This window comes from Primulina huaijiensis, chromosome 10 (genome assembly GCF_012295235.1).
Source record: "Primulina huaijiensis isolate GDHJ02 chromosome 10, ASM1229523v2, whole genome shotgun sequence".
NCBI lineage: Eukaryota > Viridiplantae > Streptophyta > Magnoliopsida > Lamiales > Gesneriaceae > Primulina > Primulina huaijiensis.
The window spans coordinates 14666198-14681687 of NC_133315.1; the positions used below are offsets into that span (position 1 = coordinate 14666198).

Genomic DNA, 15490 nt, shown 5'->3' on the forward strand with positions numbered 1-15490 from the left:
GCTGTCAATATTTATTATTTAGAAACACAACTTTTGCATGATATTTATTTATGAAGGAGATTTTGCATGACTTTTTAGCAACAATTAAATACCCAAATTTATAATTATTAAGGGGTAGAACGATCAAACAAGATAAATAAATGACCAATTATTATGTAAGGATAATACTAAATATTATAAACAATTAACGAGAATTAATATAATATTTTAATCTCATACATATTCCAGAAGGAATTTTTTTAATAAAGAATAAATATGGTATGTCCAATTAGAATATAATATAAATATAAAAAAATATTTTCATACACAAACTTAATTGGCAAATAATTGCCAAACGCATTCAATTTTTTTTTTTTCGAAATTTGAGTGAACCTATTTTAATGCACCAAAGTGATAATATTTTTTATTACTCTGCCAATAAAATAATTATATCCTTATCCAACGTTGTATTTATTGTCAGCATTACAATCTTTTTTTATAATATATAAATCTGAATGTGTAATAAAAAAAAGTATTGTTCATAAATGTTCACAATAATCTAAACAATTTAATGCATGAGCCAACAAAGTAAAAGTGAATAAATCCAAAGTTTAAAGCGGTGTGGATTATGATCTTAAGAAGAAATAACATTTATATTCCCTTTGAATTATAATCTTGAAATAATAGTTTAAGAAATATAAACTCTGATATTATTTCAAAATCTAACCATAAACAAAATCATATGAAGAATATATATGAAACGTCTGACTTTCTTTTTCTTAAAATGTGCTAGAATTTTTTTTTTAAACCTCCCTAGCATCGGCCGAGCCACAAAAATTACATAAAATATTTTGGACATCATTTTAAAATAAACACAATCAACTATATATTTGAGAAATACAGCCCATACTATAATCTCTCAAAAAGCACTCAAAAGCATAAATAAAAAGTCGTAAAAATCTTTAACATAAATCATAACATAATTGCGGAAAGCTAGAAGCGCTGGTCCTCGGGTCGTGTGCACCTTCAGTCCAGTCAGGTCAACCATCAAGACCTCCCATAACATTTTTATCATAATCATCTCCATCAATCACACCTAGTGAGTCTAAACACTCAACACGTCATATTCTTGATAACAAGTAATACGTATAAAACCACACGCGACAGTGAAAATTACTTGTACTTAAAATATCGTTTTCATGAAGATGCATGAACTTCAAACATGAACATTTTCGTAAACCTTTTTATGATGCATAAAAACATTTTCATAATGATGTATCAACTTTAAACATAAACATTTTCATGACATGCATAACATAAACCTTAACATTTTCCTTTTCCTCAAAACATGACATAAAACCTTTTATCATGATCATAAACATTTTCCTTTTCCTTTGTTGAATTCAGATAGTTAATTGTGACTTTCTTGACATGACATGACATGATCGATGGATCCATCTACATATAACCACAGTACTGGGCGGCGGGGACATCAGCGACGCTCTCATCGGTCAACTGAGCCTTGGCCTAACATGATCGAATAGAAATACGATCGTCGGGGCTCTCTCTGGGGCCTTCTCCTCTTACGATATTCCCATTCTTACCTCAAACCTCATATCCTCATAACCTCATATTCGCAATAATGGAAACACGATCGTCGGGCTCCCACTGGGACCATCACCATCACGACATCGCCATTATTAACGAATTAGTCACAATCACTTTACTTCCTTCAACATTTTACATTTTCATCACTTATAAAAATCATCCACAACATATCATTTTTATTTTTGACACCAAGCATGCAACATGTCTTTTAAATGTTAACCTTAAATCATAAAAATCCTATAGACATTTAAAAATCATAATTTAATCATGAACATTTCATAAACATTTAAAAATAATCATTTTAACCTCAAAACATTTAAAATAACATTTTGACATATTAAATCATAAACATATAAAATTCCCTAAACATTTAAAATATCATTTTAACTTATAAAATCCCATAAACATTTAAAATATCATTTTAACATTTAAAATTCCATAAGCATCCATAACTATAGAAAATAATCATATTAGCACATAAAACAGCATTCAGGGCACTGCCATGACGTTTATTACTTTTTATGTGTAAAAAGACCGTTTTACCCCTAGACATAAAATTTCTCGAATTTGACATTTTCTTAATTTCATCGACTTTAACATATCCCAATTAATTATTTAAGCTTACATGAATTTTCTCATATTTTTATTTAGCTTAACTCGAGGACTTTTAAATAAATCTTTAAATGTGACGTATTAATGCGTTTTAATCTCAAATTAAACCAGACCTTAATATAAAATTTCCAAATTAAAAACTTAGACTTATAATAATTATTTAAGCTTAAACCTAATTTTTCATAATTTTATAAAGCATAAAACTAGGCGTTTCAATTAACTCGTTAATTAGCGTTTAGTGCAGCGATTAAATCCTGAATAAATCTAAAACTCATTATTTTGATTCCAAATTTTTAACATAACCTTATTAAGATTTATTCTACCCTTCCAAGTCATGAGCCACACTCGTGGACCCATGGATTCAATTTTAGCCTTTTAATTTTCGTTTTTGACACATCGACGAACACACCAAGCCATCTCCCAATTTACTCGAGCCACACCCGAGCCACCTCGAGCCAAAACCTAGCCAACCCACCTAGGCACTTTCCTGACAAAGCCCAGCCCATAGAACCAGGCCCTGGCCTGCGCTAAAGCCCCTGGAACCAAGCCACAAAATCTTTGCGTGACTCCTAGCCTACGCGAAGACTCCTAGCCCACTAGGACTCTTCCAGCCGAGCCACCCCTGAGCCTACACGACCCTCACCATCCTTGGACCATGCCCAGACCCTATCCAGACCAGCCCAAGCCCTGAACCCAAGCAGCGAAGCTTCTGAACCAGGAAGCCAACCTGCGCGCGTTCCTTTGCTGCTGCGCTCCCTCACGTTTTGTTCAACCAGCAGCGAGCCCACCACTCCAGCCCCTGAGCCGACCCCTGCCCATCATCCTAATACCCTGGTGGACCACCTAGCTCAGCCCCAAACCGAGCCACACCCTGCAACTCTCGGCCACACAGAATTCCCTTCGAGAAGTGTCCTATCCATCGTGGACTCCTTCCCCAGCCCCAAGCTCGAACCCTAGCCGCCCTAGGACCCAACCCAGGACCTAACCATGACCCCTAGGACCCAACCACCCAGCTTGGTCGAGCCACCTGCCCCCATGCATAAAACCGAACCCTCTTGAATTTAGCACACCCATCAACCTACGGTTCCAGCCTTGTGATTCAAGTGTGCAGCGTGCTTGTCGTGTTTCTTGCCCCTTAATCTTGTGTAAAAACTTGCTTAATCATATCCTAATTCATGGCAGCCCCTTAAGATCATATTAAACATGATTTGCAACAAACCTAAGCTTTAAAAACCCATGCTCATGAAAAAAAACGAAAATAGATATCATGCATTTTCCTGCAATTTCAAACATAATTAAATAATATGGTGTGATGATGAGTAAAGGAAGAATATGTCGTGCTTTTGCGTTTTATACGCACGAAAAACCGTTGACGACGAAGAACGGAGCGAAACCTTTGGCTTGTTCTACCTTGAACCCACGAAAATTCCTCTACAATTATGAGTGTGTGTGTGCCGTGTATGTTGATGGGATTTGGGGAGAGTTTTCTGAAAAGAAAGAGGCGTGCCTTCATGTAGGTTTTGGGGTGTTTAATTTATATTTTATACTAATTAAGTCACTAACAAGGCTTTAGGCGCCACTAAATTAGGCCCATTAGTCTTAATTAAGATTTAATAAAATATTAACAAGATTTTTGTTTAAATAAATTTGTGAATTTATTAGCCGTGTTGCTAAAAAGCTCGCATTTTTGTTGAAAATCTAACAACGATAACATTTATGTCCCGGCGTATAAAATCACCTCAAAACCCCTTATTTTCAAAAATATGAAAAAGCATCACCCACATTTTAAATAATTAAAAACAACTATTTAATAAAAATATTTTCTATTTTTCAGCCATCGGTCTCCGTTCCTCGATCGCAACTCGAATAAACTTTTAAAATTACATTTTAATGCAATCATGTAGAAAAATATATTTTAAACATGTAAATATGCACAACATAATTAATTAATGCAGTTAAAAAATTTAATTAAAATACAACAGAATTTAATAATTGCATGCATGTGGTTTACGTGGACCTTAAAATTTTCGGGACGTTACAATATATGATCAAAATAAATCATGGTGGTAATTGGTATTGGAGTAAGTTTGTTGTGAGACGGTGTTAAGGTTCTTTTTTCGTGAGACGGATTAAACGGAGTCATACTTAAAGTGAAAATTAATATTTTTAGCATAACTAATAGTTTTTCACGAATCGAATCGTGTCGGAGATTAACATCACAAAATTGATCTATAAAACTTTCTCACGAAAGTTTTTGTTTTGATGAAATTACATAGTGTTTGGAGACAAGTTCCAAATTATAAAAAAAAGTTTGTTTTTGTTAATTTATATAGATAATGCTTATTTTTATTTGATTTATTTTTTCTATTTAAAATGACCTTTATAATCTTTTATTGCCAAACTAATTTAACAGAAATGATTTTAAAAATAAAAAAAATCTTAAAACTATATAAAATATATATATATATATACATCAAGAAAATTTAAAAATATATATGAAAATGTATATATATATATATATCAAGAAAATTTAAAAATATATATGAAAATGAGCCAACTATACAAAGTACTTGATATCTCACAAATACAAAACGTGCGGCTATTTAATGCAGAGGCCTCGAGATCGCGTGCCCGTACACGCGCCGCCGTTGCGAGTGGCCGAAGGATCATCGAGTGGGAAAGTTCAAGTACCATTTCACCGATGTAGGCAAGTCCGCACAGCGTGGAAAAATCCCGCAGGTAATGAAAGCAATATCGGAAGCCAAACAGCCCCTTCTACGTTTCCCATGAATCACTCGTGTATATCTCTAATCATTTTGTCTCCGCTTTCACATCTCTGGAAAAAAATATTCCAAGTGCAATTAAAATTTGAATAAATGCCAGCTGACCCTTTGAACCATTCCTTTTCAAATACGGAAAATTTTCTTCTTTCTGACTTTTGAACTTTTGTTTACTGGGTTGATGGAGATGAAGAACAGAGCTTTCTACTGTGCAATTTTTGCGTTGTTGAGTGGTTGTGTAGTGTTTGCAGGCGACATAATTCATCAAGATGATTTCGCTCCGGCGAGGCCTGGTTGCAATAACAACTTTGTACTGGTAAAAATCCTTCTTTTTTTTTTAATCGATTCTTGATGTTAAAGATCGATCTTTTTTGCATTTCCTGGCATATTAGCTGGTTTTTTTGTGCGCTTTCTTGGTTTTTGACCGAGTCCAGGTCTCGGCACCGGTAGAACGGGGGTGTAGACTTGAGATTCTTTTGTTCACCCATTTATAATCTGTTACATTTGTATCTATTGAATGATTGCCGTTTGGAGTTTTGGGTCATATGTTTGTGTCTTTGTATTTAGGAAAGCTGTTACTTGGAATATTACGCTAGCCTTTTGTTGCTTTTTGCTTCTGTCTTAAATTTTTCTCTGCTTATTCATCTGGTGCCATGTGAGAGTTGTCTGTTGAATTCGATAGATTTCACATCGATACATAGATGTCTCACTTTTTTGTTTGCACCTGGATCTTGGACATAGTTAGGAAAGGAAACTGCAATTATAGAGGGAAAGAAGCTAAAAGTAAATGCGGTGGGATGTTGGCACTTATCCGGCACTTTGACATTTTATTGAGCATTTACTTCTTCTCCGCTAAAGTCCCTGATTAATTCATGGTTCCATTTTGTGTCTTTTACACCTTATGTAACAAATATGAGGATGCAATTTCCAAAGAGACATAAATTGTGCTGTAAAGTGGGTCATAAGTGGAGCAGCATTACTAAATTTCTATCATACCACATGTTTAATTAATGTTTTTATGCACTATGTTAAATATAACGTAACATTCTCTTGTTACGATGCTGAAGTTTTGACTGGAGACGCCTCCATATTTCATAACTTTTGCTCCATTCATTGGTAGATTCTTACAAACAATGTAATCGAGTTAAGTTATTAACCCTTTCTAACTTCCATTTATGTTTGTAACTTAAATAGGTTAAAGTACCAGTATGGATTAATGGTAAAGAAGTGGCAGAGTTTGTGGGTGTAGGAGCTCGATTTGGCCCCACCTTGGAATCGAAAGAGAAGCGTGCAAACCTTACAAGAGTTGCTCTTGCGGATCCTCCTGATTGTTGTAGTAAACCTAAGAACAAGGTTTGTTCTTTTAAATTGAGTGTTTAGTAATCATCATATGTATCTTCCTCATATTACAGCCCTTTGCTATTGTATAGATTACAGGTGAGGTAATGTTGGCGCATCGGGGAAATTGCAGTTTTGTCACCAAAGCAGACATTGCAGAAGCTGCTGGAGCTTCAGCTTTACTTATAATAAACAACAGGACAGGTTTATTTTCTTTATCAGCCTCATGAATTGCGGTTTGTAAATTGGAAACTAGTGTTCCTGTAATAGAGCATATTTAATATTAAACTTCCAATTTGACTCATGTATAGAACTATAGATGTAGTTTCTTTGTCTTCTTGTGATTAGGTAGCAACAGCTTCTTATAGGTAACTTTTTAGAAGTCATGACTACTCTTCTTATTTTTGAACCTAATGTCCCAGTAAAAAAACGATGTATGTTTCTTGCTGAATACCACTCTACATCAAAGTTATTATGCTCCATTATGATCTAACTAACAAATTCTCCAGAACTCTTCAAGATGGTTTGTAAGGCAAACGAAACCAATGTAAATGTTCACATTCCGGTTGTTATGCTCTCATTGGATGTTGATGCAACCTTGATACAGAGTACGAGGGATAACTCAAATGGTAATTAGACTTTCCTTCGAACAGTTTAACTTTTATCGTTTTCGGGTTTGTGTCTACATATGAGGCATTTCATAATATTTCCTTTATAGATTTGCATTTGTCTCAGTTTCCATTCAGTTGTACTCTCCAAAACGACCAGCGGTTGATGTTGCTGAGGTGTTCCTCTGGCTAATGGCTGTTGGTACAATATTATGTGCATCTTATTGGTCTGCATGGACTGCAAAAGAAGCAGCTATTGAGCAGGAGAAGCTCTTGAAGGTAGCGCATTCTGATTTGAAGTTAGCACTCTACTTCGTGGTAATATATATGTCTCCTTGCTGATTGTGCAAACATTGTCACACAATTAACATTTTATGCTGATCTGGCAGGATGGGTCTGATGAATACCTCAGCAAGGAGACATATAGTTCCAGCGGTGTCATGGAAATCAACATTGCATCAGCAATTTTGTTTGTCGTGATTGCTTCTATGTTCTTAATTATGCTCTACAAGTTGATGTCCTATGTGTTTATTGAGATTCTGGTGGTTGTGTTTTGCATTGGTGGCATGGAGGTATTATAATCTTTTGCAACACACTGGTTCTTTTCAGGATTCATGTGTCAATAGATAGGTATTTGCATTTATTGAGGAGTGTGATTTAAAGTTATGGGCATATTTTCTACAAAACTTGGTAAAAACTAAAAAATGGTAAAGTTCTGTAGAGTGTAGGACATAATCAGACATTCGAGTTCTTTACAGGATTCACAAGTTAATACAAAGATTTTGGGAATTTTAGTATAGGATGTTTTCACCAAAACTTGTAATGCAGTATGATAATAGTGAGGAATCCTTTTAACTACATATGCTATGTATGAGTTTTGATTATGATTGATTTGTTTCTAAGAAGTAAATTCATCATGTTTTATGTATTGAATATGTTCACTAGTGTCAGTTAAATGAAGGGTACATTCATTTGCATACATAAATATTTTCTCTTTTACTGAATGCTGGTTCGTTGTCTTGCTGGGCTTACAGGGTTTGCAAACTTGTCTAGTGGCTCTGTTATCATGGTATGTACTGTGTTTTTCCTCAAATTATGCTTATTGTGCTTCATGGGATTTGAGTTGATGCTTTGGATTTTGAAACACTGGACTTACAACAATTTAATATAGTTTCAGATGGTTTGAACGTGCTGCCGGATCGTATATAAAAGTACCTTTTCTGGGAGCCATAGCTTATCTTACACTTGCTGTTTCTCCTTTGTGCATTGCATTTGCTGTTTTATGGGCAGTTTTCCGACGTGTCTCCTTTGCTTGGATTGGTCAAGATATACTTGTACGAGACAGTTTCTGTTTCTTTTTAGTTTACTTTCCATTTTCATTGCATTTTCCCATGGATATATAAGAAGAACATGTGTTTCAGTTTGTTTTCATAGACGCCGATAACTCTAAATTCCATACTCTGCCCATCTTCCTTATTGATGTGTAACTTCCTCTTCGGAATGGAATGAGCCCTAATTACTTGTTTTCTCTGGAACAGGGCATTGCCTTGATTATAACTGTTCTCCAAATAATACGAGTTCCAAATCTCAAGGTAATAACCAAGATTCAAATTCTTTTAGATCAATGAAGTAGTTCACACTGCGGAGAAACATAACTTGTTGTCATACGTTTCCACATCATCCTCAGGTGGGCACGGTTCTACTGAGCTGTGCATTCTTGTATGATATTTTTTGGGTCTTCGTTTCCAAATGGTGGTTCCATGAGAGCATCATGATAGTGGTGAGTGAGCACTACATGAATTTCATTTGTTGAAACTCATCGAGCCTATGTGATTTTTTATGGGATTAAGCTAAAGTTTGTTGCTTGGTCTCTTAGGTAGCTCGTGGTGATGGAAGCGGAGAAGATGGCATCCCAATGCTGCTAAAAATCCCTCGAATGTTTGATCCTTGGGGCGGATACAGTATCATTGGATTTGGAGATGTCATTTTACCAGGACTAGTAATAGCATTTGCCTTGAGGTTTGAGCTCAATGGCTGTCAAGTCCTCCACGTGATTGTTAGACTATTAATGCTTCTTGTTCTATGACCCTTAGTTCCAACTAGTTGAGATCCCTACATGACTCTCTTTAAAATCAAAGTTTCAGTTACATACATATTATTTAATTTTCTTCTTTTTAGAATCATGTTTTTTACGCCACTTTATTCAAATCGTACTTATCTTAAAGTTCGATATTCATATCTCCAGTGAATACATGTGCTGAAATATTTATTTTTGTAAACCCTCATCGGTCTTAAATATTCACATATCACCACTCTGTTAAATTTTTCTTATGCATCCTTTCAGATATGATCGGCTGTCCAAGAAAAGTCTGAAGGATGGATACTTTCTGTGGGCAATGATTGCTTATGGTTTAGGTATGATTAAATTTTAAGTTGATTTGAAATGAGAATTCTATCGATGACAACAATTTGTAATCCAATGCGTACGTTTCTAGCATAAGCAGCATTTGTCCTAATCCACTCTTCGTTTTTTACTTGATATAAAGATATATTGAAAGTGAATGACGACGAATTTGAATGTTAACATAGGTAAAATTGCCTAACCACGGACGGCGTCCTTAGTGCCCTTTCTTTCTTCGCTTTTTTTTTTTTGTGGTTCGAGATTGAACCAGAACAAACTTCGTGGGATCGATGGAATCTGCCCTTCAAAAATATGATTTACTAACGACTCGGAGAACTGAAACACAAAACATGTTGCTGAGAACATACTCTTGCATTGTGAATGTGTTTCTGATCACAATAAATTTTGTTGGAAAATAATCACTTCAATTTATGGCATTCATATCTCAGTGCTTTACTTTCGACATTGTTGCTGACAATATTAGTAGTAGGCTTGGGAACGGATGGGCAATATCGTTTTAAGAAAAAATAGTTAAAGCTCTCGTCTCTGTCTGTTTACTTATAGCCATTTTTGTTCACCTCATATTTCAATCTCTTATGATCGATCACAGGGCTTCTCACCACTTATGTGGCTTTAAACTTGATGGACGGACATGGACAACCGGCTCTGCTTTACATCGTCCCTTTCACGCTAGGTAAGTAACAATGAAAACGAGGTCGAACTTCATCACAAGGAAAACTAGTAGGATACATGACACTCCTAATAGATTGTTATCTTATCATCAATTTTAACTTCAAGCATACCCTACAATAGATTCACAATTGATTTTTTTGTACTGGTTTCAGGCACATTCATAGCATTGGCGAAGAAGAGAGGTGATTTGAATCATCTGTGGAACCGAGGGGATCCGGAGAGAGTTTGTCCACACGTTCAACTTCAACCAAATGACCGATGATGACTTCAAATTTTAAATCTAGTTCAGTTTACATGATGACTTAGTGGGTACCTTGTGTTTATATTTTGTTACGTGTGTTTCATCTCCTGTTTCATATATATTTAGATGAATGGTGAAACATGGTAACGTATATGTATTTGTATATATGCATGAAACAGTAGATGAAACATCCATTGGATCACAGAATTTAGATCAGTGAAGTTTACTCAAAGATTAGATTAATGAAACGTGTTGATGTGTGTGTATAATACATGTGCATATTGCATTTTGAAGAATTCTAGACATAGACAATAGATCAGAGGGACCAGTGATGTAGTTTCTCTTGAACGAGATCTTGAATTCGAAACTCGTAAGCGAAATATTCGTCCAACTCGATTCAACCTGGCTTAGAAACCTGGTTTTCCAAAGTGAGGGACCGTATGAGATTGCTGGGCATCGGAAAACCAATACAAAAAATGATTTTAAAATGAAAGGAGCTGATAACAAACATTTGGCAAAATATATATCACGACTGACCCTCATCTTATTGAAAGGTCGAAGTAGTTTGTAGCGCATTGAAACCTGCAAATGCTTCTTGACGTTCAAGTTACATGATCTTTTGTTTGTAAGTACAATATAACAAACTCATTGACACCAACTGAAAACATACTCATTTTCTGTGAAGATGAATGAATTCAATTCAAAACATCAAAATTTTAATCTCTCGGAATGTGGAAACTTGTCTGTGAACTTCAAAATTTGTATTCTTCGTAACATGTTCCAGATCTCGAGGAGTCCTGTTGGTAGGCAGATCCTCCTTTATCTTGAAGTTGGAAAACCATTGATCCTCCTTTATCTTGAAGTGTCAGGGCACCGTAACAGACACAAGAATGACCAAAATATGCTTTGGCCGGATTTTGCTTCGAAGTTAGGTGTCTCCGGATGATCATCGCGGGAGCCCATCTAGGCCTGGAAAGGGGTAGGGTAAAAAAACTATGATAAGCAAATTTTAGGTGCTAGGGCAGAGATTCGGAACAGATTTAAGATAGTTATGCTGGGTTTAGGACATATTGAGTTCCTGGTACAGTACTCTCCACGGATGCATGCAGCTCAGTAGAACAGAAGACTGATCCAACTGTGTTGGGAGGGGGATGAGGCTCAGATGGAGCACAGCAAAGCAAGAGTGTAGATTCGTAGCGGATGCTTGAACAGGGAATCATTGTGTATATATGTATAGATATTTATATACACACATAGTATCATGTCGGACACCAGATAAAAATATAATGTAAGTAATTGTGACCCGTAAAATAAACGTGTTGAATATGACGACGGCCATTGCCAACAATTGTTGAAAAAATTTGTACACGGCAGCCTCATATTTTGAACATTGATATACGTATACAAATTTGGTTTGAATCTCGAGCTCCCAAAACACTCGGTGATGGTATGAGTGTGCCTATAAATACCGAAGGTATTGAGGTCCCTAAACACACAATCTCATACAGAAAATACACCATCTACAGGAATGTTGAAGTGTTTAGAAGACTTCAATTGAAAAGAAATCAGAAATCTTTAACAAATTTTCAATGGCCGGAGGTAATTCTCGACCCGCTTCCGCATATTATATATCATGTTTATATACGTGCAAAACATGAATTTCTGAGAAAAAAATTCTAACATTTGGTATCAGAGCAGTGATACTCTGCCTTGAAAATTTGTTTTCAAATATAGCTTGAACTTTAAGAAATTGATTTATGAACTTTAGTTTACGAAAAATTGGAAATATGTATACCATAAATAATAAGAAATTTACCTGAAATTTCTTCGGAGAATTTTTTCTTAATCGGAATATGAAGTTCTCGGTTGAAGTCTTGAAATTTGTAAGAAGTTTTTGAGAGCAAGATGTTTTCGGTGAAGTTGGAGAAGAAAGAAGACTTCGAAGTTAATTCTTATTCCTGCAATTGAATTCATCGGTTGAAATGCATGAATTCAGACACAATTAGATCTCATTTATTGAGACAGAAACTCAATCACGTGAAATGTGTCCAGTTGCATCTAAAATTTGACCCACAAATTTAATGCATTAATTTATTATTATTTTTTTAAAAAAATAAATTATAATTAATGTGTTATTAAGTTATATGTATAATGCGATATATACATATAGCATTTGGTTAAATAATTTGTATACATTAAAATAATTCAAAATTCGAAGCAATTTCTAATACATGTTTAGAAATTATTTTTTGCATGTTAGATAAAATGTCAAATATTATGAATATTTATTTGATGTGTACATGCAAATTTAATATTATGCTTGCATTTATTCTTGAAATTATGAAATGCAAATTATGTGAATATAATATTATAAAATAAATATTTTATTTCAGATATTCACAAATGAACAAATAATCCTCACTTTATCATTACTCTGATAAAAAAGAAAAACTGCTGAGAAGCCCACATTTTCACCAAAATGTGATCCTCACTTTATCACTACTCTGGTTGAAGAGAAAAACTGATGGGGAACGTATTTGTTCATATTAAGTAAAAATGTGAATATAAAGATATTAAATGAAAAGTTTTGGCTTATAAAGATTCACATAAATGTGGATAATTAAGTTAAATAATAATTATAATGTGACGTAAGAAAACATGATCTGAGGGAGTTCTTCATAGATCGGTTTAAACTGCTTTGACTACCCACTGGTCTCCCTGAGGAATGTTGCTCTGTCTAGGAGTTAGGTATTTAAAGGGCCTTAGCCCTACCTATCTTTCCTGGGAGCACTCTTGGAAAGTGTTGATTGCGAAATAATTATTATATAAAGCATTAAGTAAAGCCAAAATTTTGTCCGGTGAACCGTATAATTTTAAATAATTGAGGAATAGCCACAGCATCTTTAATTATGAAAATTATGCATTAAGTGGATTTGGATCACATAATGGACATCAATTGTAATTAATTATATAGACATAATAAATTTTTCCCCACAGGGATTTTTATTATATTTATATAACTAATTAGGTTAAAATATCAAAATATATTTTTGTTAATTTACACACAGGAGTTAAGGAAAATTCATTTCGATAGTTTTATCATAAAGTTACAGAAAAATCTTATTGAATTAAAATTTAAGCCCACAGGCAAATTTTATGTCATTAGATTTTTAAAACATGAATTACATTGGTAAAACATGATATTGTCTCAAAATTTTAAACATATGATATTTTGTGCAGTTATACAACCTGCGAGTTTTTCTGATGTGAAATGTGACATTCCCGAACTAAAGGGCGATAATTATAAAATATGGAAAGAAAGAATTCTTCTTCAATTGGGGTGGATGGATATTGATTATGCTATACGGAAAGACGAACCATCTGCTATTACTGAAAACAGCATTCCTGATGATGTTGATCTTTATGAAAAATGGGAGCGATCTAATCGACTCTATGTAATGTTCATAAAGACCAAAATTTCTGCTGGTATGCGTGGTTCTGTCGATCAGCATAATAATGTCAGAGAATTGTTGAAGGCTATTGATGAACAATTTCAGTCTTCAGATAAGGCACTTGCAAGTACCCTAATGATGGAATTCTCTTCATTAAGGCTCACCAGTGTGAGAGGTGTGCGAGAGCACATAATGAAAATGCGGGACATAGCGGCTCGGCTAAAGACACTAGAAGTGGAAATGTCTGAAACTTTTCTTGTGCACTATATTTTATGCACTCTTCCACATCAATATGGATCCTTCAAAATTTCCTACAACACACATAAGGATAAATGGTCAATTAATGAATTAATTACCATGTGTGTTCAAGAGGAAGGAAGGTTGTTGATGGAAACGAGTGATAATATATTTATGACTACACAAGGAAAGTATAAGAAGCAAGCCAAAGTCAAAGGAAAAGAGAAAGGAATAGTTCCACCCCAACCTGACATTAAGAAAGAATCCAAGTGTTTCTTCTGTAAAAAGACGGGACACATGAAGAAGGATTGCAATAAATTTAAGGACTGGCTTGAAAAGAAAGGTATGCCTACTTCATTTGTCTGTTATGAATCTAATATGGTTGATATAATTTATAACACATGGTGGATTGATTCTGGTTCTACAATCCATGTTACAAATACCTTGCAGGGTATGCAAAACCTAAGGAAGCCAATAGAAAATGAGCGGAGCATCTATTCAGGAAACAAGATGTCTTCGCATGTGGAGGCTATTGAGACTTGCTGCCTTATATTGGATAGTGGTTTTATTTTAAAATTGGAAAAGACATTTTATGTTCCTAGTTTTTCTAGGAATTTAATTTCAGAGTCAAAACTTGTACCCCTTGGTTATTCATTTCAGTTTTTGGATAAAACAATAAATTTGTTTTATAAATCAAATATTATTGGAAATGATACAATGGTTGATGGTCTTTTCTCTATTTCTTTACAAAATAATAACACCACTATGCATGTTCAAGGAGGTATCAAAAGATGTGTTATAAATGAAGATTCCTCTATATTGTGGCACCGGAGATTGGGACACATCTCCATAGAGAGAATTAAAAGATTAGTAAATGATGGAGTACTCAGTACTTTAGATTTTACTGATTTTGAGACATGTGTGGACTGCATAAAGGGAAAGCAGACTAATAAGTCTAAAAAGGGTGCCAAGAGGAGTACATAAATATTAGAAATCATACATTTAGATATTTGTTGTCCAGATATGGACATTCAAAGTCCGAAATACTTCATCTCTTTCATTGATGATTATTCACGATACATGTATATCTACATGCTTCATAACAAAAACGAAGCACTAGAAGCCTTTAAGGTTTTTAAGGCTGAAGTGGAGAAGCAATGTGGAAAACATATTAAGATTGTGAGAACAGATAGAGGTGGAGAATATTACGGTAGATACACTGAGAATGGAGAGGCACCTGGTCCGTTTGCGAAATTTCTCCAAGAACATGGGATTGTTGCCCAATATACTATGCCTGGTTCTCCGGACCAAAATGGCGTAGCTGAGAGGAGAAATCGAACATTAGTGGACATGGTAAGGAGCATGTTTAGTAGCTCTAAACTTCCTAAATCCTTGTGGACTGAAGCTCTTAAGACAGCTGTGTATATATTAAATCGAGTTCCAACTAAGGCTGTCCCAAAGACGCCATTTGAGTTATTTAAAGGTTGGAAACCGAGTTTGCAACATATACGCATTTGGGGTTGTCCTTCTGAAATAAGAGT

General features: G+C 34.7%; 1 protein-coding gene and 1 pseudogene across 1 annotated transcript; one reads left to right on the forward strand and one right to left on the reverse strand.

Annotated features, from left to right (window-relative positions):
* The first annotated feature begins 4976 nt into the window (after nt 1-4976).
* LOC140986575 (signal peptide peptidase-like 4) lies at nt 4977-10529 on the forward strand. The gene is made up of 14 exons (XM_073454879.1): nt 4977-5295; nt 6174-6332; nt 6410-6521; nt 6827-6946; nt 7053-7204; nt 7315-7497; nt 7960-7994; nt 8097-8259; nt 8464-8517; nt 8613-8705; nt 8802-8944; nt 9270-9340; nt 9937-10020; nt 10172-10529. The coding sequence occupies exons 1-14, from the start codon at nt 5161-5163 to the stop codon at nt 10279-10281; spliced, it is 1614 nt and encodes a 537-aa protein (XP_073310980.1). The 5' UTR covers nt 4977-5160; the 3' UTR covers nt 10282-10529.
* A 1573-nt stretch (nt 10530-12102) lies between these two features.
* Nucleotides 12103-15490, reverse strand: part of LOC140985914 (SKP1-like protein 21) — an 8610-nt pseudogene continuing 5222 nt past the window's right edge.

What these genes read in the sequence shown, in the direction of transcription:
- LOC140986575 (XM_073454879.1), top strand. Translation starts at nt 5,161, where the DNA reads ATGGAGATGAAGAACAGAGCTTTCTACTGTGCAATTTTTGCGTTGTTG. An exon ending in AGCAGGAGAAGCTCTTGAAG is followed by an intron (nt 7,205 to 7,314) that starts GTAGCGCATTCT and finishes CTGATCTGGCAG; the next exon opens with GATGGGTCTGATGAATACCT. An exon ending in TACGAGTTCCAAATCTCAAG is followed by an intron (nt 8,518 to 8,612) that starts GTAATAACCAAG and finishes CATCATCCTCAG; the next exon opens with GTGGGCACGGTTCTACTGAG.